At 44.5% G+C, this 26,448-nt stretch overlaps 1 protein-coding gene across 9 annotated transcripts in view; it reads left to right on the forward strand.

Annotated features, from left to right (window-relative positions):
• The window catches only part of SEMA5A (semaphorin 5A), a 483,514-nt gene that overhangs the window by 292,276 nt on the left and 164,790 nt on the right, over positions 1-26,448 (forward strand). For all 9 annotated transcript variants that reach the window (XM_023239575.2, XM_023239573.2, XM_023239601.2 and 6 more), the window contains 3 exons: positions 7,707-7,769; positions 18,136-18,234; positions 19,667-19,880. In XM_023239575.2, coding sequence (XP_023095343.1) covers positions 7,707-7,769; positions 18,136-18,234; positions 19,667-19,880 — 376 coding nt within the window. The remainder of the gene's footprint in view (positions 1-7,706; positions 7,770-18,135; positions 18,235-19,666; positions 19,881-26,448) is intronic.

Genomic DNA, 26,448 nt, shown 5'->3' on the forward strand with positions numbered 1-26,448 from the left:
AACCCACAGCAACTTCTTGTGCCAGGCTTACCTCCCGGTACTACTTTAATAGGACCATTTTTGAAGTATAATAATTGTTTGATGCTTCAGTGTCTGACTATCGTAATTTAAAATATTATGCCACGTATTATAATGTCCTTTGATATTGGACTCATTCCTAATCACTTTTTTTCACAAAATCATCTCAGTGGGGTTCATCCAAGTTCAGGGGTAGGATTCGTAGAGCTTGTCCTCTATTACTTTGTTTTTCTCCCTCCTTGGGCCATTCCCAGCATTTAAATTGGGTATCAGAGGCACCTGGTACCTTAAAACCAAATATGTCAGATATGCTTCCTGGAACCCCAGGATTCTAGAGGTGCTCAGGGATTTTGTACATTACTTATGCTTTAAATCTATTGTTTAAAAATCATTTACACCAGTGTCCATAATATACAAAATGTTAAAGTTTTGGAAACCCTCCATGAATTAACTTTTATTATAATGTTACCTGGATTGCCTGGTTTATTGGGGAACATAGAATAAAGTGACAGTTGTTATTTTTGTTATACTCCACGTTAACTGGCATTGAAAGGTGGCCCTGTTTATCACTATTTAATGTGTCTAAATCAGTATTATTTCAAAAGAGAAAACCAAAACAAAATACGGACATAATTGGATATCGAGTGCTGTGACTCTCAGTGGTCATTTGTTCTTACATTTTACTAATGATTTAATGCTGTAATCCTGGCATTTATAACATGAATTTGGTAAAGGCCACTTTTACTGTCTTTTATATGAGATCATGCATAAGAATTTACTTAAAGTGAGATTATCGTTAAGGATTTACTTAAAGAAATGAGTCTCCTGCTGAAGAAGTGTAGAAATCCTGCTCTGGTCCTTCCTGCTTTTCATTACAGAGTAGCCTCCTTCATAGCCCTCTTCCTGCTGTCAGGGCAAAGTGAAGTGCTTAGGCGGGGAATCCTTGAGAGGCTTTAGCGGCAGAAGTGCAGTGCATTGTGGGCTCGCCCAACCAACTCAAGGACTCCAAAGCCTCATGTGCCCATTCCACATGGGGGGCCCTATGAAGGTTCCCTAGAGCCACTTCCAAGGCTGTGGGCACAGAGAATTCTATATGCATTGATTTATTCAGCAAGTGTCTATTGAGTTCTTGTCGTATGTGAGGCATTGTTGTAGGTGCTAGGGTCACAAAACCAAGAGGGCAAGATGTTTGCCCAAATGTGGCTTGCCTTCTAGTGGGGATTCATGAGGCAGATTGCAGTTTTACTAAATACATTGTTAGAAAGGCCCCAGTAGGATGATAGTACTTGAACAAATATATGCAGGAGTCACAGGCATTAGCTAGGTAGGTATCTAAAAGAAGAGTGTTCCAGAAAGTGGAACATGTGTGCATTGTCTGAGGACCACACCAAGGAACCCATGTCTCCCATAGCAGAGTGTGGGGTAGAGGGCACTAGGAAATGAGATAGAAAATAAGTGACTGGATATGGCAGAACGTTCCAGATGGCTTTGACTTTTACTCTAGGTGAATGAAGGACCCTTGCAGGGCTATCGCAGAGGAAGGATAGTATTTCAATATTTGTTTCTAATGTTTTATTTTTATTTTTGAGAGAGCACAAGTACGGGAGGGGCATAGAGAGAGGGAGACAGAGGAGAGCCCAAGGTGGGGCTTGAACTCAGGAACTGTGAGATCATGACCTGAGCCAAAGTCAGATGCTCAACTGACTGAGCCATCCATGCTCTCCTCAGTATTCATTTTCAAAAGTACAACATTGCTGTTGTCGTCAAGAATAGACTGTGTTCTCATATTCAAGATGTTTAATTTTACAAAACCAACCTAAGATTTTTATGTCTTATTTTGGCCATGCAGTTGTTGACCTTAGAGTTTCATTAGTGAATCATGGCCCACTTAAGATCAATACTAGGACCATCAATAGGTCCAGAAGCTTTAAAAATCCATAGCCTCCTGACAAAGGAATCAATATCTTTTATGATTAGTTAATATTTACTGAATGCCAACAGCTCTGAACTTAGATGTGTGCAAATTTCTGTGATTGAGACGTGCATTTCTCTACATTGTGGGGCAAAGGAACCATGACAATCAGTAATGAGGGTCACTTACTCTAACAACTTCGATGATGGGAGAGCACAGACTTCAATCCAAGTTACCAAGTTCAAATCTTGATGTCCCACTCACCATTTTTGTGGCCTTGGAAATTTATATAGCTGACGTCCTCATCCAGAATGTTTAGTAATGTTATCTCTCACATAAAATTGTAGAGACTTAGAAAATGTATAAAAACACCCAGATCTATAGTTAGCGCAATGCAAGAGTTTTGTAAATTATTATCAATATTTTGCCTAAGATTTGGCAGCTAATTTCCAGAAAATCAATGACCCTTATCTGTGTTCTATTAATTGTCAATCTCAGACTCTTACTTTCATGTCACACTCTGTGTGCCAGGTTGAATAGTATCCTTCCAGAATTCATGTCCACCCAGATTCTCAGAAGGTGACCTTATTTGGAGGTAGAGTCTTTGCAAGATGTAATTAGCTAAAATGAGGTTTTCTTAGAGTGGGGTGGGCCTTAATCAAAGAACAGTCACCTTAGAGGAAGAGGGCATTTGGACAACCAGAGGCAGAGGCTGGCGTGATGGTTCCACGAGGCCTGGAACACCAGGGCTACCAGGCACCGACAGAGACTATGAGAGGGGCAGGGAGCCGACTGGCCCCTGGGGACTCCAGAAGGAGGACCCTTCCTGTCACTTTGATTTTAGACTTCTAGCCTCGGGGACTGTGAGGGAGTGAGTTTCTGTTGCTAAGCCACCCAGGCCACGGTGCTTTGTTATAAAAGCCCTAGGAATCTAATATACTGTCTCCTCAATTACAAAACAGCCCTCAGTTTAGAAAGATCCAGCGAAAATCAGAAGGCCCAGCGAGCATTTAACAAGTTGGGAACTCCGCTGTGCAATTACCACAGTAAGTTTGATTTGGTATTCTTATGTGGAAGAAAGTCTTGGGCTTCGATATAAGGTTTTTAAAAATAGTACTAACACGTTTTTATGGGATTTCTAAAGTAACGTGTTTCTCTAATTTTGGATGATGTCAGTGTCACGAGGATGGAAACCCAGCAGTTGGATAATAGGACTGATGTCCCCTTAGAGTTCTCTGATGTGGAGGTCAGCAGGAAGAATGAAATAGACTCGCTTATACTTGCTGTGGACGTAAATGCAAGTGCACCCCAAATTAGCATTAAAAGCAAACGTACGTACAATAGACACTAAGAAGTAAAGACAGAGGGATGTTGAGCAGATCCTTCCAGAGCGACTAAACTATTTACCCCTCGTGTCTTTCGAGGCACACCATTCGATCTCTAGTGCTACTTGTAAACCTGTCATGTGTGGCCACTAAAGGTAATTAGTGAGCATGTCTGCGCTTAAGGATAACTGGATTATAACACTTTATTCGAGTTACGTAAAAGTCACAGTTATTTCAAGTTCCAACTCATTTGTGTTTCGCTTCTGTTTTGAACAAGGATGTGGTCTCACATTCCCTGGCAATGTGTTTATAGCTGCCACCACGATTTAACATTCTCCAGCATTTCACAGAAATCCATGACATAAGAATATGAATGCAATTGTGTATATGTACATATATATATATATATGTATGTATATACATATATATATATGTAAAGCCCTCAGGTGGTTGTTAATTTTTGGCACTGTGTAATTAAATTAGTTTTTTTAAATGTTATCTTTTGCCAGTATCTAATTAGCAAAGCCATCTGCTGAAAGAGTAGTGGCCCATCTGCCTAGAATGTTGTTCTCTTCATTTTTATGAAAAGTATCTGCCTTTGCTGGTCCCTGTCTAATTAACTTCTCTCGCTGCGGAATGTGATAATACACAGCTTTGTTTATATACTTCTGAGAACTGTGGACTTATATGTATGTAACACGTACACAGAGCCAATCTTTTCTCTTTCCCACATCGGATCTACTCCTGAGATCCTAGCTCCGTTTATCATAGCTTGAGCGTGTGTGTGTGCATCATGGTGAGGTATGTGCCGTGTCGCGTTTCCTTACATCCCCAGGATTTCTGCAGATATTAAATGATTTTCTGTAAACCTATTTCCTTTTCCATCTGCCTGTAGCACTGTGGCTTTTCCTGAAAGTTGATGATATTGTGAGCTCCAGGGTATCCCTGGGCCTGAGATTAACATGGCTGTTGTTACAATGGAAATGACCACTGTGGAGTTCTCACATTTGGCAAGTGCCGTCCAGATGATGGAAGACACTTATATTTTATCATAAACTAATACCTGGTGTGTGCAAATATCCTGCATATGTCTGTTTCTCTTCCATCGGAGCTCACTAACCACGTATCACATGAGAGAGACATTGAACGTGTGCCCATAAAGCAAATCTGTAAGTGGCTGAATGGCACAGATGTTACCGGTGTGTATTTACAGACAAAACAACACAAAACAAAAAAACATTCCACAAACAGGAATCTTCGTGTCTTTTAAGATGTAGATGTCTCACACTCTTTGCCTAGTCTCTATAGCCTGTGGATGTCCATGTAACCACAATATTACTGCTACTTGTCTGCTGCCAGAAAATATAATGAAGATTAAATGCAGAACAGAAAAGAGAATTAACGTTTTTTTCTCTATGAGGCTATTGTGCAATAGAAAAAGACAAGAGATGATAGAAATTAGATTTAAGAAGACAAAAAAAAAAAAAAAAAAAAAACCAGACTCAAGAAAGAAGATCATGAATGTTGTACGGAGATCTGAAACATAGGATGTTAAATGCCTTCACAGTTGTTTTGACTGCCATAAAGATAGGTTCGTGTGGATGGCGAAAGTGTCTTAAAAGGAAGTCAGCTGGAAAGATGGCTTCGCAAATCAGCAGTGGGGTTTGTTCCAAAATGATGATGCGTGAAAGAATAACAAAGAATCTTCTTTGAGGATAGAGTGAGAAGGCTTGATTAAAAGGAATTTAATTGATTAGAACAAGTCTTGTGGACGAAAGAAAGTTATGACTTGGTTCAAACATGATTTAATTTCAAACAGAATGAGTAACGCCGAGAAGTACACTCTGGTCCAGGAGGATTCTACTGATACTTGTATTTCTTTCTAATTAAAGTGGTGGGTTTTTTTTGGTTGTTTGTTTTTGTTGCCTGCCCCCCCCCCCCACTCCCCAGCTGTGAAGTGGTCAAGTGGGTAATCTCTAGTTCACTGAGGGGATAGAAAGACACTTGGGATTAATCGGGAACACTCGATTTTAGACCAATCCGGAAAAGACATGTTTTCCCACTGTATTCTTTGATAAGTCCTGTGACATCCGGTAATACTTATCCAGCTTCACAAGAGGTAGCTCAGTCCATTCCTAACATAAATCCTGTCTCTCTCTCGTGTCCTCTGTTCAGGTAGGAAGCGAATCAACAGAAAAGCTATACAGTCATGGTCTTCAATTAATTCTGGATTTGAATATTATTGGAAAACTGGTTATACTGTAATGAAAATGCCTTGGAAGTAACTTTGCTACTTTTAATAACTGTCTTCAGAAAAATCTGTAAGACTCATCCTATTTTCTAGTGGTCTAATCAGCTTGTGGGTGCAGGTACGCTTTCTTGCTAAACTGGATAAAGTCATGACATATTTTTGAAAACTCTCATTCTTTTTTCTATTACTTTCCCCTTCCAGTCCTTGGCCAGTATTTATCTTGAAAACGCAAAGGCTACTTGGGCACTAGGCAGACTGGGGAAACTATTTGTTTGCCATTTCGGCAGAAGGATTGGAACAATTTTGATGGCATTTGATAAATATCCTTGCAACCCTCGGACTAACCATGCTCCTCATAGGTCTTAGGTTTACTGAAAAGGAAATTACTATTTAACTTTCAACAAAATCACTAGACAACAAGAGCCCCTAGGAGTGCCTCTTTATCTAAAGCTTTTTATTGTGTGGTTGTCCTGGTAACTGTATAACTGAATCCCCTTGGTGATAAGAAGTCAAAGTTGCAGTAAGGTCAGCTTTGTTGAAGAGCATGTTGTAGTGTGTTGATTCTGTTTTGAGTTGACCAAAGGGCAGAAATATGGGTATCTTTATTTCAATACAAACAACAAAGTCAGTTTTGTAAAGAGATCTGAGAAAGGTCCACTCAGAGTAATAGTAATCACTTATTTTAGGTGAGCCTCGTGGGGACACTAGATCTGCACGTGCTCCTGAAACCCTTATCTCTTCTCGGGAGGTGTCCTCTCTTTTCAGGGAAGTATTTGTCATCCTAGCAGGGAATTCAAGTCATTTGTTCGCAGCAGATGCTGACTCGCTGTGACTTTATTGCTGCCTTTAAACATTATGAACAGGAAGAAATCACGGGAAGAATTAACGAATTCTCTTATCAGATGTTGACACCCACAAAAATCTCTAAGTCCACACAAGAGGAAACAGTTATAGTATTGTTTCTGTTTGAAAGACACTGAGGGGGTTCTCTTTAGAATACTTTTCTTATGGACTCATATTTGCCAAGAAAGATAAATTATACAAGTTGCAGTGTTTTGTGCTTTAGTCTCTGTTATGTAACATTCTTTGGAGGACAGTCGATACTAGATGATGCTGCTACCATTACTGTGTTATTCTCCTAGGTTTAGGAGAATTGAAAAATGTCTCCTTTCTAGAAGGAAGACTAAAGCCATTATTCTCCTTCCTAATATTGGACAGTAGCTTATTTTTGGCTTTGTTTACCATATTGTCTCACATTGGTTCAAACTAACAAAAAATTGTCCCTCGCGTAAATTTTTTTCCCTGATAATGATTTAACTGGTTCTTCAGAAATCCTAAATTCTCTGGAAATTCCAGCTCTCGTAGTAGGATGAAACACAAACCGACAGGAAGACAAAAGATGAACAACTCGGATGCTTCAGTCTGTTCAAAGAAATGATTCACAGTCTCAGCATGTAGACGGTTAACGTGTGCAGGCTTCATTTCTTCCAGTGAAATCAACACTGTATACTATCTCAACTAATCACAGGGTTCCCTTTGTGAGTCGGCAGCCGTGTGAAAGTAGGCGTATCAATTTGATCACTGTGAGTTCGATTTGGAAAGTTTGGGAAAAAATGCCCACGGGCTGCAGCTCTAAGTGTTTAGTTAGAGCTGATAACAGTATGAAAATTACTGGCATCAGGTGAAGTGGTTCTTTGCCTGAGCTGTTTGTTTTATTGACTATTCATCATTTATATATGGATCTTGGGACTAAGGATATGCAAAATCATCCTTGCTCCATTATCTTTGAATATTGATAAATGACATACTATTAAGAGAAAACACAAATGCCCAAATGAGTATTCGGATCATTTTGTTTCGAGGCTTGGCTTTTCCGCATGCTGCGGATCTGTCCTGTGATTTCACTCAAGTGACAGTTTCACTCAAGTGACACCCACTCCTTGCCTGCTTACAGTGATGGGTCTAACTATCACACTGTTACTGCTTACATGCAAATGCTTAGGGGACCAGTCCTTTCAAAGGCTTTGATTTCAAAGCTAGGTATAAGCCCCTATGCGTGAATTTCGTGGATTTAGTGTAACTTCTTACTGGCTCCACGGTATGCCCACATTTCCTTATCTGAGTACCGGTGGCTTATTATTTTTTCCCGTTTTTTCGGTCAAAACCATACCAAGTGCTGTCGTTTTGGTGTTTCCTACAGGCTGTGGAGTGGGGCTGTGACGAAGTCACCAAGAAGGCCTGTTACAGTAAGGGCAAATCAAAGGTAAGGAGCGTGTGCCTAAGGAAGGGTGTGGCCACCTGTTGGAAGGAATATATGTGGGGCATTTTAATATGAGGGCCATTCCTGATGATAGTGCCATGGAAATTGGAAACAAGCAAGTGGATTCTCAAAGCTTTAATATTTAAATCAGGATTAACCACGGTTTCCAAAAAGGATTGGGACTATAAGATCCGATCTGATTTGCACAATTAATCATTAGGCTGTGACATGAAATCAATTGGCCGTAATATCGTTCAGAAAAATATGGGCCTGAATGTTTGAAGTAACATTTTGATTCCCCCCCATCATATCTTAGAGCTAATCCCATAAAGTGGCCATTTGATAAATAAAATTATTACATCAGAAGTTATGAGGTTTCTTTATAAATTCATCTTAACCTATGTATAAAATAAACTCCTTCTCGCTCTCTGTCTGCTACCCACCCCTTCTCTTTCCATATGAAAATTTGCATCCCCAAGTTTCTAAGGAAAGAGCAGTTGAATATCACACACGCACACAATGCTTGTTTGTTTGTTTGTTTGTTTATTTATTTATTTATTTATTCATTTATTTATTTTGAGAGAGAACACAAGCAGGGGAGGGGCAGAGAGAGAATCCCAAGCAGGCTCCCCACTGTTAGTGCGGAGCCCCAGTGCAGGGCTCAAACCCATGAACCGGGAGATCATGACCTGAGCCAAAATCAGGAGTCCGATGCTTACTTGACTAAGCCATCCAGGTGCTCCTGGAAAGAGCAGTTTATAGCCAAGGTTGGAAATGCGTTTCTTGCGCAACTGTGCACGGGGTAGACCTGCTTCCACACAGTTGGCGGGCTCAATAAAAGCAGAGTTCCTTCATCCAAGGAAATCTGTTTCTGAGAAAGTTACACCGCATCATCTCGAGGAAATTCTCTTGCAGCTGGTACATGGGCTCATTATGTCTCGTTCTGACAGTGATGGTCTTACTTTATGGGAGTACGGTCCTTTCCAATGTGAATCACACTCTGTGTTAGAGAGAAGAACAGATACACAAAGAACAGCAAGAAAGGTTCCCTGTGCCAATGTGATCCCAGAGCCAAGAGCTTGGGGAAAATGTGGCAAATGGAGTGAGCACTGGTAAAAGATCGTCACACTGTCTGTACTTGGATAAGACTGTTATGCACTTTATTTTACCCATTTGCATTGCCCATTTCTCTGTCTTTCAAGTTAACGGTTTTGAGAGTCAGACATGGAGGGCAGTCTTAAGGAACTTAATCATTGGGTTTTCCAAAACTTGAATAACCAGGAAGAAGGAAGAGGGGAAGGAAGACAATGCAGTCTTAGCCAGGGAAATGCTAGGAGACGAAGAAAGAGAAAGAAGGCAGAAATTTCCAGGGGCACCTGGGTGGCTCACTAAGTTATGCATCCGACTTCCACTCAGGTCATGATCGCACGGTCCATGGATTCAAGCCCTACATCAGGCTCTGTGCTGACAGCTCAGAGCCTGGAGCCTGCTTTGGATTCTGTCTGTCTGTCTGTTTGTCTGTCTCTTTCTGCTCCTCCCCTGCTCATGCTCTGTCTTTTTCTGTCTGAAAAATGAATAAACATTAAAAAATTAAAAAAAAATAAGTGTCCTTCCCTTCTTTGGCCATAAGTCTCCTTGTGTTCCTTATGTGTTTAAGGATTATTAATGTAGCCAGCGTTTCTTTCTGCTTATAGTCTATGTGTCAATAATTTTATAAGAATCAATGTGGTAGCCTTTTCCTAGCAGGTCATTACTACTCAGAGTGAAAAACTGCTTCTGCTGAGTCAAAACTGACCCATGTTTTGCCTTAAGCTATGACCACTTGGTTGTTTGGTCATGAGGTTGGAAATGAGGCAAGTGACAATCAGGAACAGAGGGGAAAGGCCATCTTTCCTTCCATTAGGTGATGGGCACTTGATTGACATGAGGGATCAATCATTCCTACCCTCAGCTGAGTTTTCTGAAACACAGAAGACAAGTGAGTGAAGGGAACATTGTCAAATAAAACCAGACCTTCAAGCTCCATATGTTTCTGGTTTTAATAGGTTAAAAACAATGGCACCTCTCAGTAGTTGTAAATTGATTGAAACGGCATTTGTGGATGGCATTTTTTAAGACTGTCTTAACACAGATGAAGATGAGTTTCATCTGCCAGGACTCAAGGGGAGATTGCACGCTCTCGTGCGTTGTACTAAGTGTATTAATGGGCCCGAACACACTTGTGCACAACCTGTGCTCAGCTGGAATGGAATTCGGTTGTGTAGCCGACCCGTGTGCAGTAAAAGTTCACGTGCGAAAAATAACATGATGGGCACGTCGAGGCACCAGCCTAATCAGCCCTGGAGGGGGGATCTTTGGATGGGGAGAGCAGAAGGAGGGACATCCAGCCTTTCCGTCCTCCTTTACTTGCTCATTTTTCTCATTTAGCAGTACTCGTACCTTTTTTTTTTTTAATGTTTATTTCTGAGAAAGAGAGAGAGAGCGGGGGAGGGGCAGAGAGGGAGGGAGACACAGAATCGGAAGCAGGCTCCAGGCTCTGAGCTGTCAACACAGAGCCCGACGCAGGGCTCGAACCCACCAACTGTGAGATCCTGAGATTTGAGTCAAAATCAGACACTTAGCTGGCGGAGCCACCCGGGCGCCCCTCTGGTAACCAAACTGAGCCACACGGGAGCCCTCTGGTACTTTCTTAAAGTGGCACCTGACACAGCAGCCATCGGGTGAGAGCCCGGAGCCCAGCTGCTGGACACAGAAGAGAAGGAAGTAGGACACTTCCTATGCAAAGGAGCAGCCAGGCTCGTCCCTGAATTCACGACTCAGACAACCCAAATTTCTCTGTTCTATTTTTTTTTTCCAAGAGAGACCGCCTCTTTTTTGAAAACATTTATTTATTTATTTACTTAATTATTTAGAGCATGCACAAGTGGGAGAAGGGCAGAGAGAGGGAGAGAGAGAATCCCAGGCAGGCTCCGAGCTGTTCCAGCTCCAGGGCTGGAACCCATGAACCGTGAGATCGCAGCCTGAGCTGAAATCGAGAGTCGGCAGCTCAACTAACTGGGCCACCCAGGCATCTCGAAACTTCTGTTCCTGTTCTGACAGTTCAAGAGGCCAGATTAGAAAACATTTTCACAGAGTCACTTCAGCCACAGCTGTCCCCTTGTCCACGGTTTTGCTTGTGGCAGTTTCCATTTCCCACAGCCAATTGTCCCGAAGCAAAGGGTCCTCCTTGTGATCTATCAGAAGGTCAGTAGTGGCCTCACGGCCCGTCACAGCACCTATGGCATTCACCTCCCTTCTTCTTTTTCTGTTTAAGGTTTTGTAATGTTTATTATTTTTGAGAGAGACAGAGAGTGGGGGAGGAGCAGAGAGAGAGAGAGAGACAGAATCGGAAGCAGGCTCCAGGCTCTGACCTGTCAGCACAGAGCCCGAGGAGGGGCTCGAACCCACAAACCGTGAGATCGTGACCTGAGTTGAGGTTGGACACTGAACCGGCTGAGCCACCCAGGCGCCCCTCCCCTCCCTTCTTTTCATCACGTAGGCATCTCACCATCCACAGAAGAAGGGAGGTTGTAACACAGTAAGATATTTTGAGGGAGAGAGAGCGAGAGCCCACATTCACAAAACTTGTACTACGGTGTATTACTATAATTGTTGTGTTTTGTTATTTGTTGCCGTAACCTCTCACCGTGCCTAGCTTCCAGATGAAACTCTATCACAGCTGTGACCGTATAGGAAAACTCATACTATATATAGACAGGGCTTGGTACTAACCGTGATTTCAGGCATCCACTGGGGGGTCTTGGAGAGTGTCCTCATGGATGAAGGAGGCCTGTTGTCACATCTATTTGGAGGAGTGGAATTCAGGCTTTTCTTAATAGCCCTGAGCTTAGAAATGAGAATTCAGCAATTTCGTTTTTTTTTGTTTGTGCACGGTGTTATGACAACTCGCACAGAATTACAAAGTTTCCCTTCTCCCCAAAATGAAAAGAATAATGCAAAATGTGACATCCAGAAAATGAGAAAAATGCCAGCCATTTGGAGTGAATGCATGTTTGTTTTCTCTCTCCCCTAACAGTGGTCTGTGCAGCATGGTGTATACACAGCCGGCATGCCAGGCGCGGAGGAGGGGGGCTGAGCTGCGGGGCGGTGGGAACATTCCTCAGCTGGCTACAGGGCAGGGGAGAAGAAAGGTGACCCATTTCCCCGCCTCCCGGTATTGCTGGGACCCACACGGGCACCATTTCGCATGTAGTCCGTTCAACTGACCGTTCATGGACGGAGGTCGAGAAAATGTCACCAAATCTTTGATTCAGGCCCATTTAGAAGAGAAAGCAGGCACTGAGGCCGCCAGTTCTCTGTGAGGTTTGAGTCCAGTTGTACTTGGAAAATTTTCAGGGAGCCTGGGTGGCTCCGTCAGGTAGGCATCTGACTTCTGCTCAGGTTATGATCTCACGGTTCCGTGAGTTCAAGCCCCTCATCTGGCTCTGAGCTGACAGCACAGAGCCTTCTTGGGATTCTCTCTTTCTCCCCCTCTCTCCCTCTGCCCCTCCCCTGCTTGTGCTCTCTCTCTCTCTCTCTCAAATAAACTTAAAAATTTTTTCAGCTCACTTTGGGGAAAGAGCATGATGTTACCTACAACGACTCAAACGTTTTCACGCAGTGAAAGGAAGAAAAACCCGTTTTTCTGTATTGTAAAATTTTTTAGAACAAAGTCTGTTGTCTTTCTCAAATGCCAGTACAGACACTGGCTTCGAGAATTATTTAAATGTCTATCAAACAAATATTATTTTAAACGCAAACAGGCAGTTCTCCCTGCCCTAACACGGGTTCCTCGTCTGTCTGGGGTCACTCCGCAGCCCTTCCCGCCGTGCCCTGTAGGAAAGGCATGGGCTGTCGAGGGCGCCAGGAGCTGCTTGGTGTACAAGCCAGAGTTTATAATTCTCAGTTTTCTTGCTCGTGATCTCATCGCAGTACTTTGAACACCAAGTTCCTAGGATTACTTAGTGGGAGAGTTTTGATTGGAGTCCAGGGCTCTGTGTATGGTTCTTCCTGTGGTTCCCCTGTGGTTCTGTTAGCCACGTTGTCCAGCTGTGCAAGGACAGGAAAGAAAACATGACACCATCGTGCTCAGGAGCCTGGTGGCATGTGGGGGTCGCTTGGACCTTTTCACCCAAAGCGCTTGCATTTGGAATTCTTGACCTAAAGCGTGCAGCACACTACAGACCTGAATTTATTCCATATAATTGCTGCAAAAATTGAGGATTCTTTGGGTGAGATGCTAACAACCTGTATAGGTCCTGTGCAGCAAGTTTGGGTTTTTTTAAATTGAGGTGTCCCCAACAAGTTTTGTGTGGAGTTAGTTCAGTTGAAAACAGTCACATATGTAAATATATGCATAATAAATACACTTTCATTTGTCAATACCTTATGTATTATGTAGCATACAATAGATATGTTAATATATATCCATATACAAATGTGTCTATTTATATCTGTATGCTTATAGGTATGTACATCTCGATTTAAAAATATAGATATGTTGGCATCCATATATTTATTTAAATTTCTGTGGGCACCTGGGTGGCTCATTCGGTTGAGCACCCGACTCTTCATTTTAGCTCAGGTTGTGATCTCATGGCTTGTGAGATCAAGCTCCATGTCAGGCTCTGTGCTCACAGTGCAGAGCCTGCTTGGGACTCTCTCCCTTTCTCTCTGACCCTCCTCTGCTCATTCTCTCTCTCTCTCTCTCTCTCTCTCTCTCTCTCTCTCTCTCTCTCAGAATAAATGAGCTTTTAAACTTCTGTAATCTGTATGCAGCTATATACATATATAATACATGTGTATCTTATACACACATGTCTTACATATATGTCTCATACCCACATGTATGTGTGTGTATACACACACACACACACACACACACATCTGATTGGATGATGTAAGTTCTCAAGATCCAACTGGTCATCGTGACTTTCAATAAATGTACATTGAACATGAGAGGCACGTGCAGTTACTATCAATTACTCTTTGGCACTCTGGATGCTTGCAAAGGTGATGCATCACTAAGAGAGACATTCTGCTTTCAGTGGGAGTGCTGTGATTAGCATAAATGCTGCCAGGCTCCAGTCCTCACCCTCCACCCCTAGTATTGATGGGCCGGCTGTGGGCTGGGGATTGCTGAGACGTCCACCCTGTTTATAGGTCATCTTTCTACACGGTTACGTTCTTTCTTCAAGCAGAACATACCCCTTGGGGAAAAAATGATGAACTCTGTAAGGCAAAACCAGTTAATTCATTGAGAAAATGGTCCTAAACCATGTGTTTGCTGTCCTGGGGTCGGGGCCGTAGGTCCTTGAGACCAAGTGGGCATTGGCCTGCCGCCATCTTGAAAGCTCTTCCAGTGAGTCAGCAACTGTGCATCCCAGCTCTCAATTCAAATAAGAATTGCTTTCAAGTCAAGGACAGGTTGACCCGCCTGCGGGATCACAGGCACACATGGGTTGCTTAATGTTCAAGTGTTATTATCAAAGTGTAGATTGATGACCCTCCTTATCAACAACAGAAGCCATGTGGCAGGCTGCGAGCGTCCTTGGAAATCAGCACTGTGGCTTCTTGGAAAAGCAGAATTCATTTAATTCCCTTAAACCACGTCTGCAATACAGAAATGGGATAAAAAGAAACGATTCTTAGATGAGAAAAGGAAACTCGAAGATATTTAGATGAGTCGATTTACAAGACAAACCTGTAACAGGATCTCCTAACAGGACTTCTACATCAAGCCTGCACTTTAAAACAAGCGGTATTTCTAGAACATTTAAATAACCCACGAAATGGCCAGGCGTGTACCTGTGACCCACAAGGCGATCCACTGGGAAGGAGATTTTCCGCAGGAGAATTTGAGCCTTAGGCTCGGCTGCAGCAGGACATTGATTATGGAGAGCCCGGCACTCGGGCCATTTCCTTTCCTTGGTAATTCTGACTTTCTGATTCCTAAATTTATCTGCTGCTCAGAAGCTAAGTACCTTTACTTTCTTCCATTCCTGTATTTTCTACATTTCTCTTTTGTCTAAACTTACGCCAGTTTCTCTTAAAAACAAATTGTCTTGAATGCATTATTTGTTTAGGGTTCACATCCAACCTGCTCCTAGAATCAGCTGAATCAGTCTGTGAATTAAACATGAGGTGACTTTTAAGGGAGTTCAAGCAGGGAGGCTGTGAGCTGAGCTGAGCTGAGCCAGACTTCGGGCAAATGAGTTCAGCTCTTGACACATGAGAAGAAACACAGAAGTACACATGCCTCCAAAAATTCCTCTTATGGGACACAGTGGGCAAACGACCTTGTCCTAGCCTCGCTGGTGATAATGCAAACCTCCTCCTCCCTCCGCCTCTCCTCCTCCATCTGGTGCATCCCAGCGTGATCCTGAGCTCATCTAGAACATTACCCTCGTCGGGTCCCATTTACAGTGCAAGGCTGGGTCTGTCCTCCATCCTTGAGAAAAAGACCGTGCAGACATCCATGTCCGATCGTCCTGGTCCTTGACATCTTTCTCCCTCCTGCCTTGCATCCTCACTGAGCAGGGGAGCCCACGGGCACGTGACCATTCTGAGACAGTAGAGCCCCCAAGCACCCTCTCACATTCTTACGGGAACAGGCTTGTTACGATTCTCTGTTCCAGTTGAAATAATATGGCGCCACCCCCACCATTTGCTTTTTTCTAAGATTTACAAAAAGTAGGAGGAGTTGGATTTGTCCTGCCTCTCTGGCATACTTCTGCAGGCTGGTTATCCCATTCCCTAACCTGCTTCATCAAGGCTGTGATGGGCCTTCATGAATGATAATGACCTCCAGTCTTTTCTTCACTTTGTCTCTCTTTTGGAAGATAAAGATAAACATCCATTTGTTATCATGATTGTTTCCCTTCCCATAATTGATTAGAGGCACTTGCTTTCTCTCCACCCTGTCTGTAGGCATCATCTTTCAGTTGGGATCTTGGAATAACGTACCCTTGGCTGTGTTCACGGCTGTAGGACTGTTTCTGGCACATTCTACCTTGTGTCAGTCTCTTGCTTTAAACGGCCACAGACTCCTTCTTGAAAGAATTCTAAAAGCACAGCAAAGAACAAATAAAATCCTCACCTGTCTCCATTGTTTGTAATTTTCCATCTCATATTGATTACAGTGTCAGGTTTGCGTCTGTTTCATCTGCTAGGGCATCAAACCCTCCCAGCCCATGTTCTCCAAAGTTATTTTTGTCTGTTTGTTTTTGTTTTTGTTTGGTTTTTTGGAGTCTCCCTCAGACATGCTTAGGCTTCAGTTTTTCACACTTGTCTTTGCCCACTCCCGTGCCCCTGTGCTGTCTGATGTGGGCGGTCCCCTGCACCCCTCCTCTGCCTCTTCCATGTGGTCCCTGAGCCTAGGAATGGAGAACCATGTGACTCTTTGGAGTCTTGTTTTGTTCTTTCCCTTTAGAACTCTCTGCCCTTTCCTTGGTCATAAAAACAAAACAGAACAGAACAGAACAAGCCTCTTCCCCGTCTGACATACCTTTCTCAGTTACCCAATTTACTGCCTCCTGTTTATTCTCCTTAATTCTTCTGATACTCAACTTAGGTCTTTCACTATTTTTTCCCCCTCCAGGGGTGTCCGGATTAGCAGCTGGTGATCATTTGCTACCACTGCTAGTAATGGTCTTAGGAGAGTTACCTACCCTTGACATTTCACTTTACATTTAGAGAGGAGATCCCAAAACTTAGCTCTTTTCAATGTCATGGCGACCAGGCCAACAAGCAGACTGAGTTATGGCAAATCAACACCCCGTGGAGACTGGGGTTCCATTTGATCGGAGAGGGCATTGCTGTGCCAACAAACGCAGGGCTTCTTACGTGGGGCAGCGCGTGATTCAAACCGTCCTGGATCGCGCAGCATCTGCTCTGTCCACCGGTTGGTTCCTCACCACATCCTGTTGGTTCACTACATCCTGGCTTTGCACATTCACACTTCCGCCCGGTCCAGGCACTGAATGACCGGGGACCCAATTAAGGAAGCGGTTTCCTGGCCTGCCTCCCGAACGGTAGTCTCCCTATCTCACGTTTAGCTTCCACATTGATTCCTGAGTGGTCCTTCAACCGCAAACATTGGGTCAAGGTCAGACTGCAAGCAGTGCAAGCTCACGATGCGTCCCTTCACCTTCCAGGTAAAATTCACATTCATGAGGCACAACTGGCCCATGTCTGGCTCCCCAGATTGTGTGTTACCTCTTCCATCTGCAATGGAAGTGCCACACTTTGTCTAGCCACGGCGCCTTGCCACGGTCCCCTCCCACTGCCTGGAGTATCTTTTTTTCCCCCTTAGGTCAGCAAAATCCTCCAAGTGTCAGATGGCGCTTCCTCCAGGAAGCCTCACTGAATTCTATTCTTCCTTTAAAACTTACATTAGATGTCACCTCCCTTGGGAAGGCTTCCTACATTTCTTCCCTTCCCCTCCCCTCTGCAGGTAGTAACATATTGTTCTATGGAAAGCTCTATATTAGTTGTTATGGCCCTGTATTTTCATTTTCTGCTAAGTGCTTAGATCGTGACCTCTGGCACATGTCTGTCAGAGGATATCTAATCAGTAAATGCTTGCTGAATGAATGAAGGGCTTTGTAGCTCAGAAGTCCGTGAACTATTATGACCGTGCCCCAGATTTTCTATGCATGTTTTGCAAGCACGAAACATATTCAACTCCGGGTCGACACCCAGCATGGGGTTTCTGCTGGGCATCCTTTCCTTATTAGTTACATTTTTACTTTTGCATAAAGAATCAAAAATATTTATAGATTCTCACCATGTATGTAACAACGGTTTGAAAACTTGATGTAAAACTTGTTGCAATTTGTATGCAGATTTTCACATGTGACCCTTCCCTTTGGAGAAGCATTTGTAACATTTTTTTTTTTCCAAAGTTCTGGAGAAGTTTTCTAAGACACTGTTTCATGAGCAATATCTCATAGCTTCCTTTTATTTATTCTCCTAACACATGTCAAAGGTGATTTAAGGTTTGCAGTGTTAACAGGTACAATTCGAAATGAAACCACATTCATCAGAAGACACATGCTTTGAGCTTTTAATTGAATGTATATTTATCTTCATAAATGTCTTCTATTGAACAAGTAGTATGCAGGTAACGAAGGTCAGATTATTTAGCAGTTTTGTTGTCATTTTTTGGTCAATATCTAAAAGGTTTTTTGTTTGTTTGTTTTCTTTTTCTCTTTAGTGGTTAATTATCATTTAATTTGTTAGCCGATCATAATATATTCAGATTAACCATTCCTTTCGTGTTCAGGACTTGTTAACATGTTTCTTGTGATTTTTTTTTTTTTCTTCTCAGGAGGAATGTCAGAACTACATCCGGGTGCTTTTGGTGGGTGGCGACCGGTTATTTACCTGTGGGACCAATGCTTTCACGCCTGTCTGCACCAACCGCTCGGTAGGTGTTCATTTTGAGCGTTGACAGAATTTAATACTGGGAAAATCCAAACATTCTATTAAAACTGTAGTTTTACATGTATGTCTATTCCCTAAGGAGTCATTTTTTAATTAAAAAATATATTTTTCGAACTCAATGTTCAATGTATTGATTTATTACTAATCACATCGTCTATTATATAAAGAGCTGAACATAACTATAACTTGTTTAATTAAATTTAAATATGTTTCTAAACTGCTTCTATCAGCTCTATCCCCACCAGTGATCCTGAACATAAATCCTCAACATGCTCTTCATTTATCTTGATTTATTATAGAGCTACTGCGAAGTATATAAAAGGGCCTTAAAATCATAATCCAAAGAAGAAAATAGAATTTACAAGTTGGATGAGAGCAACGTCAAAAAACGTTAAAACAAGCAAACAAACGAATGAAGCCCTAGGCAAAGTGAAGTTCCAACCTGTCCTTTTCCTTTTTCTTTCAACCTGTCCTGTGACAGAGGAATTTCCAGCACCCGTGTCTTACACCTGTAGGTCAGAGCACACGGGCAGTCTTCCTAGTTGGAGTTACTGGTCTGGTGTTCCACAGGGAGCATAATGAAGAATTACCATGATGTTCATTTCCTGGTCACACGACTCCTCTCAAAGCCTGAATTTATTCATCTGCAATATTTCCAAGCTAGCATTCAGTTATTGGAAATATAGGGAGGACGACAAGGAGGATCACAGAGGGAGCCCCCAGTATCACACCCCGTTCTAAACGCTTTGCACCTACTCGGTTATGGAACCCTGACATCTACCCCATGTGGTGGTTGTCCTTTGGTCCCTGTTGTCCTAGGAAATTTTCTCGTTCAATGATTGGTTGGGAATCCAGCATCTGAGAAGCTGGGTTCACAGCTGATGGCCTGCAAGACACAGAGTTGTCTGTCCGAAAACTGACATAGTAGAGTCTTGGAAATTGGGGCTATGGGGTACAAAATAGCACGCACCCTTACCTGTGAGCACAGTTTGGGGCTATTCATAACGTTTGAATTCACTTATAGTGATACATTTGTGCTTCATCTTTATTGTGGTTTCTATTTATATAAATACTGAAATTTGCTTCATTAAAGTGGAAAGATCTGCAGTGCCCATGCATTATAAACAGAACCCACACACAGAAGTCTTAACTTGGTATTTGTGAATTCAGTGGCACCCTGTCCAGCCAGTCTGAGGGGACAGTGAGGGAGATGATGGGTGGATTCTCTGTCCACGTCCTCCGCCGGATGTTGCCATCAGCACGGGAGTGTGAACATTTGTCGTGTCTTACCCTGAGCCCCAGAGAGTTTGTTGCACCATGCCTTATTTGCAGTTCAGGAGGACCTAATCCATTAACACTATTAAAGGGTTTTCACGAGCGATAATTGGTTTCCTCTGTCTTGCCCTTTCCCGTAGTTGAGCAACCTGACCGAGATCCATGATCAGATCAGTGGCATGGCCCGCTGTCCCTACAGTCCCCAGCACAATTCCACGGCTCTTCTCACGGCCGGTGGGGAGCTCTACGCTGCAACAGCCATGGATTTTCCTGGACGAGATCCTGCCATTTACCGAAGTCTGGGCATCTTACCTCCTCTCCGCACGGCACAGTACAATTCCAAATGGCTTAATGGTGAGTGTTACCGGCACGGCTGATTCCCCACCTCCTTCGTCTGTAATGCCTGGTTACTTCATGCTTTGAAAGCAAACTCACAGCTTCTGAAGACAAACGATTTCTTCATTTTCTTTTTTAAATGTTCATTTATTTTGAGAGAGAGAGAGCGAGAGCGTCAGAGAGCGAGGGAGAGGGAGAATGAATCCCGACAGCCTCCATGCACTGTCAGCACAGAGCGCGACGTGAGGCTCGATCTCATGAACTGTGAGATCATGACCGGAGCCAAAATCAGGAGTCAGTTGCTCAGCTGTCACCCAGGCGCCAGTTTCTTCATTTTCTAAAGAAACCAAATATAACTTGTTTTGTACATCTGTGTGGAAGGGCATTGTATGTGGCTCTGTAGTAGGAGGAGGGAAGAGATACGGTCAACACTGTGGACCAGAATAATGGGGCTAATGTTGACATGACTATTCATGGACCTTAGGCTGCTTTTTAGGCTATTGTTTGAAGTTCAGGAAATTTGAGGTTGTATCAGAGATACCTGTACATCCATATACATTCTTTCTTAACTTATCATAAATGTAAAAAGGGGGAGTTACAAGCATTTTATGGAATTTTCAGACACAGTGTAAGAGAATGTGTTTGGCCACACGTGGCTCCAAAGAGCTTGATCAATGTCAGAAAAAAGGCTGTCGAGTCACACAAATAGAACTTTGGGGTAGGTGTCTTCAGAGTTCCTTCCCTCAGTGGCTCGAGAGTCAGTAAGCACCCCAGCCTCGTCACTGATGTGTCCCTGCCGTCCAATGTTCCGTGTGGTCCGCGGGCTGGCTCCGCTGGGGGTGGATGGGTAGTCAGCACTCCATTTTCAGGCACTGCATCCAGATATGACGATATCCAGTAGGAGAAGAGGACATATTCCTTGTGTCTTGTCTTGTCTTTTCCTTTCCTTTCCTTTCCTTTCCTTTCCTTTCCTTTCCTTTCCTTTCCTTTCCTTTCCTTTCCTTTCCTTTCTTTCTTTCTTTCTTTTCTTTTCTTTTCTTTTCCTTTCTTTTCTGCAAAACCAGAAACCCCTAGAAGACGCTAGAAGACGTCCTTTCAATCCTGGACTAGAAGAAGTTGGTCACCTCCTCACTAAGCAGAGAGAAGGTGCTACCAACCATCTGAATAGAGGTTGACCTCGTACGATGTCCTCATGTGTGCCAGCTGAAATTCATCCCTCTGTATGTGTGTATGTTCATGTGTCAATGTGACCACACACACACACACACACACACACACACACACACACACACAGTGTTAAATGGATAGATCCCTGTACCACCTGTCATCCCTCTGACAGTTTGTACGAAGACGAAGTTTTGAGCTTACCATTATACTTTTTCTTATTTTGAGCTTTCGAGTTCTATGAAGGTTTACTGGCCTTTTGTCAAGTACAAGCAAATTATGGGGACCAGAATTTCCCAACCTCCGCACTATTGACGTTTTGGAACAGATAATTCTTTGATGTGTGTGGTGGGAGGCCGTCCTCGTTATCAGAAGGTGGTTCTCAGTATCTCTGGCTGATACCCACTAGATGCAATAGCATTCCCTCCCCCCACCTCATTGTGCCAATAAAAAAAGTTCCAGAACTTTCCAAATCTCTCTTGGTGGGGTGGTGCCTGTGGTTGAGAATCACCGGCTTAGGCTCATTATTTATGTGTATTTATGTGTACATGTGTATACAAACAGGACGCAAGCATTTTGCCAAATAATGTAGTCAAACCAACCATCAATTTGCCTTTAAAGAACCCCCTTGTAGAAAAGAGAACGTCCTCATCAACTTTCTCCAGTAATTTGAATGTGCTTCCAGTAATGTGCTTCTGGAGGGCAACATGAGTTGTTTTCCTAAACTGAAGCCGTAACTAGCTTTTCTTCATTAACATTATTTTTGTTGAACTGGTTTCAGTCCCCTTCAGGCCCTGAAGCTTTCATCTGTGGAGCTTAAAGTTCCTCTTTCTAGTCATTTGTTGATTTTTCTGGCCAAGCAAAGTTTCCAGTGAAAAATCAAAATTACCTGCCCCCAACCAAAGGCACTGTAATTAGAGTTCATTCAAAACAAAGGAAAAAGTAATCAGGAATACCATGTACCGTCTCTCTTTTTTCCCCCCACAAGTGACCCCCTGAAGAGTATCCTGGAAACATAATTCAGGTCACGGCATGAGTTACAAACATTGGCTGTCCCTTTGCACGTGACTCAGATACCCACTGGCTGATCAGATGGTCAGATTCTGTCAATGTCTGGGCGGAACCCTTTCTGTCTGAACGTCAGGTGACCTGAGAAGGGCAGTGGGGGACCTAACTGCTTACCATAGTCACTGTGGGCATGCTGTCATTATTTGTCGAACATACCGAGTAATGTTTTGGGTTCCTCAAATGTGCTGCTGTTTATATGTGATCTAATCCAACAACTGCAGCGATGGAAAATAAGTCCGAGGTAAACATGGTAAAACTGTCCCTCAGCCCACCTTCTCATCTTCGTCCCCGAGACACCGAATGGTCTGCTGCCCTCAGCTCCACCCACCCCCACCCACCCGCCAAGGAAGTCCCCCCCCTCTCGGGGCGGAGAGCAGAGAGTTCCTGCGTGTTGAGTGTTGCTTGCATCTCCTGTGTCCTGTTGGGGCACTGCCGCCTTCTACTGAACCCCACGATATTGTTTCTACTCCTGGTTGACCCTGGTTTTTTGCTCCGACTGACCTTTCATCCAGGATAGATTCTGGCCCTTAACCGCACACAGTTCTGCATCTGTCCCCACACTGAGCCTGGATATAGGGACATCTGTCCTCACTGGCCTGCCTGGATGCAGGGACATCTGTCCTCACTGGCCTGCCTGGATGCAGGGACATCTGTCCTCACTGGCCTGCCTGGATGCAGGGACATCTGTCCTCACTGGCCTGCCTGGATGCAGGGACATCTGTCCTCACTGGCCTGCCTGGATGCAGGGACATCTGTCCTCACTGGCCTGCCTGGATGCAGGGACATCTGTCCTCACTGGCCTGCCTGGATGCAGGGACATCTGTCCTCACTGGCCTGCCTGGATGCAGGGACATCTGTCCTCACTGGCCTGCCTGGATGCAGGGACATCTGTCCTCACTGGCCTGCCTGGATGCAGGGACATCTGTCCTCACTGGCCTGCCTGGAATCCATACTTTACATCCCGTCTTCTCCTTCCTTGTTGACCAGACACCCTTGTCTCAGTTCTTTTCCGCTGTGTTCCAGAGTGATTTTCCTTCTTCATTTGAGATCGTTGCTGTACCTGTTATCCCTTCCTTTTTTCGTTGTTGTTTTCTTGTTTTTTGTTTTTGCTATGGCCTTAGATTTCTTCCTCTCGAGGGAGGACTTCCATCTTTTTATCGAACAAGCTGAAAACAGAGTTAGTGCTGCCGTATCAAGAAGGGGTCCTATTTCCGGTTGTGATTTTAGGGACCCGTTCAGTGAGGCTCTTACATTCATCTCCAGAGTTTTCAGCTGATTGAGAATCAAGGCATGGAGGGGACAGATGGAGATCAGAGGTTTGGATTTACTTGCACGAGTGGTGAGCGGGTGTGCTGGGAAACCCAGAGCTGGTGTGCTCAGTGGAGAATGTACAGACCACGACCTGCCCGCTGAGGAGGCACAAGCCTCTCATGCGGGGTCGGCAGGCAGCTCTCTCCACATCCAAGCTCCCACTTTGGGGTGTGGGAATCCCGGGGCCTTTTGACTGAAGATGCGGTTTCGTGATGCTCACTCACAGAAGTAAAGCAACAGGGCTTATGACTTACACATCTCAGATGGTCACTCCACTAACAGCTACTCACATATGATGATAACCAGAGCTTGCTTCTTTGTCTTAGAGATTCTTTGGTTTGGGCCAACATTTTTGCTTGGAGAGAGAAGGGTCTCAGCAGGCGAGGTGTGGAAGATAGATAGTACCTATTAACTACGATCGGCACAATTTTTGTGTTCAGATTCGGTGCTGGGGATCAATTTGTGCCCAGGACCACTTGCCCACACACAGACGGGGCCCTTTCCATAGTTCAGCTAGTTACTTTATATCGGGAAAACTTGGTGGTCTTCGAAGACTCGGGGAGGGGACCCTTCCTTGCCTTTTCCAGCTCTGGTGGCCCCAGGTATCCCTCACCTTAGGACCACATCACTCCAGTCTTTGCCTCTGGGTTCACATGGTCTTGTCTCTGTGTATCTTTGCGTCTTCACTTGGCCGCCTTCATGTAAGAACCGGTCGTACTGGATTAGGGGCCCCCCATACTCCAGTGTGACCTCATCTCAACTAATCCTATCTATCATGACCCTGTTTCCAAGTAAGATCACATTTACAGGTACTGAAGGTGAAGACTTCCAACATTTCTTTTTTGGGGGGAGGGGTGGATCCTATTCAAGCTCTAACGGTGCCCTGATCAGGAAATGCTCAAATGTTGACATCTTAAGCTCCTGCACCTTATTTCTGATGGGAGTCCTACCTCTCCATCTGTGCTAGGGGTGGGTACATCCTCTGCCCACTCCTTAGTCTCCTTGACTAAGCACACAGTGCTGTCTTCGCTTTACCGAAGGCACAGCTGTTTGTCATCTGTCTCTTCCTTGCGTCCACTTACACCTTCTCTGTCCACAGTGCCTCTCTCCTCCATCCCATGGTCTCTGGGGCAGGAGTGCCCCCTCCTAAGCAGCATACTGAAATGGATTGGATCTCGCTTATTCTGAGTCGGAACTATTCCCTCTAAGGACTGTAGTGAAGTCTTAACAGAAACAAGTGCACTGACGCTCCGGTCTAAGCACACAGGCACAAAGGATGTTCTTTAGGATTTCAGGACATGTAGACAGAGCACAACAGGCCAGGGACCTTTGGCCACCCGGCCTCTCAGGAACCTCTGTACTTCAGGGTTTATCTTCAGCCAGATGGTGACATTGGGCTGTCCAGGCTCACTTCCTGCCAGGATACAAGGAGCCCTGAGTGAGGACCCACCGAGCCTTGAATGTCCCCAGGGACCTAGCACAAGCACCTGCTATAGTTCCAGCAATTTTCCTTGAGCAAGTTAAGCCCCTTGGATCAAATACCAGATTTCCAGATACGGTTTCTTATTACACCCCCAACACTGTGAGTGTACCCCAATGAAGGGGTGTCTTAGCTGCACCCCTGCACCTGTGCAACAAGTCCCGGCTGGTGAGACGTTCTCTCAGCAAGGGCTGGCGTGGAGCAGGGGAGCTGGCTGGCTACGGACACTTTCACCCGGTTTGCCTCTTCTCTCTTTCGCAGCCTGTGCGGTCCGGCTGCACCTGCTCTTTCTGCCCCAACTCCTCCTACTTCCTCCATGTGCACGGTTGGTGTCCTTGAGGGGCAAGTGTGAAGTGTGTGCCTTCCTCACCACGTTCCTTCGCACATGCTACCCATGCAGTCCTCACTTCCCTTGCCTCCTCCCAGATCCTGGCCCCTCTTAGCTCTAGTTAGAGTTTTGGTTGGACCTCCCGTCCCTTCTTGGGATGACGCAGGACTGTGTTGGAGCTCTCGGACATTCTCCTGCCGGAAACCCACAGAGTCCCATTCCACCTGCAGAGAAGGCCGAAGCCCGACCCGTGGCCTCCTGTTTCCTGTGTCCTCACTCCTCCCCCCCCCCCCTTGCTCCCTCTGCTTTGGCCTCTTAAATGTTGCAACGTGCCGCTGGCTCTCTGCTCTTTCCCAGAGATCCGCGAAGAGCCAGGGAATAAACATCTCAAGCTTTACAGTCAACTTTGTCCCCATTGGAGCTTTTCAGTTCTGTCCTCATCGCAGCCATTGCCAGTGCTTACCTGATCACAGGTGGCTGCGTGCTCATAATACTTTATTTATAGTTAGTGGGTAGGATTGGCCAGAAGACTAGTTTGCTGGCTCCTGTTCTATCTAGAAAGCTCTTTACCCCCCCAAGAGCCAGCTGGCCAACTGGCTTAGCTCCTTCCAGTCTTTGCTCAGATGGGGTTCTCTATGGGACGTCCCCCGATCACTTTATTTGAAGTGATGGTCTCTCCCATCTTGCCCGCTTTGTCCCCCTTACCATGCTCAGCTTTTATCCTTAACCCTTATGCCGTTCAGTGCTTGTCTCCTTCCTCCCCTAGAATGGAGGTTCCCCATTGGCTGGGCTAATGTGTTTTGTTCACTGATGTGTCCAGCATGCTTTCAACAGTGCTTGGCACATAGTAAACACCGTAAATTTTTTTCCTTATTTGAGAGCGAGAGAGCAAGGGAGGGGCAGAGGGGGAAAGAGAATCTTAAGCAGGCTTCAGCACAGAGCCTGACGTGGGCTTGATCTCACGACCCACGACTGTGAGATCGTGACCTGAGCCAAAATCAAGAGCCTCAACTGACTGAGCCACCTGGGTGCCCCGACACCCATAAATATTTTTTAAATGAATGAATTATTGGATGAGTCATTGGCTTCTGTGTCCACCCCTCACCCCCAAGTTTCTGACTTGCTCAAGCGCAGGAATGATATGTGGGCCATCTTTGTGCCCTGGGTTATCTCACTTTGTGCTTGAAACACAGTTGATGCCCTGTTAGTATTTGTTGAATGATTGGGAGAGAAGT

This window comes from Felis catus, chromosome A1 (genome assembly GCF_018350175.1).
Source record: "Felis catus isolate Fca126 chromosome A1, F.catus_Fca126_mat1.0, whole genome shotgun sequence".
Taxonomy (NCBI): domain Eukaryota; kingdom Metazoa; phylum Chordata; class Mammalia; order Carnivora; family Felidae; genus Felis; species Felis catus.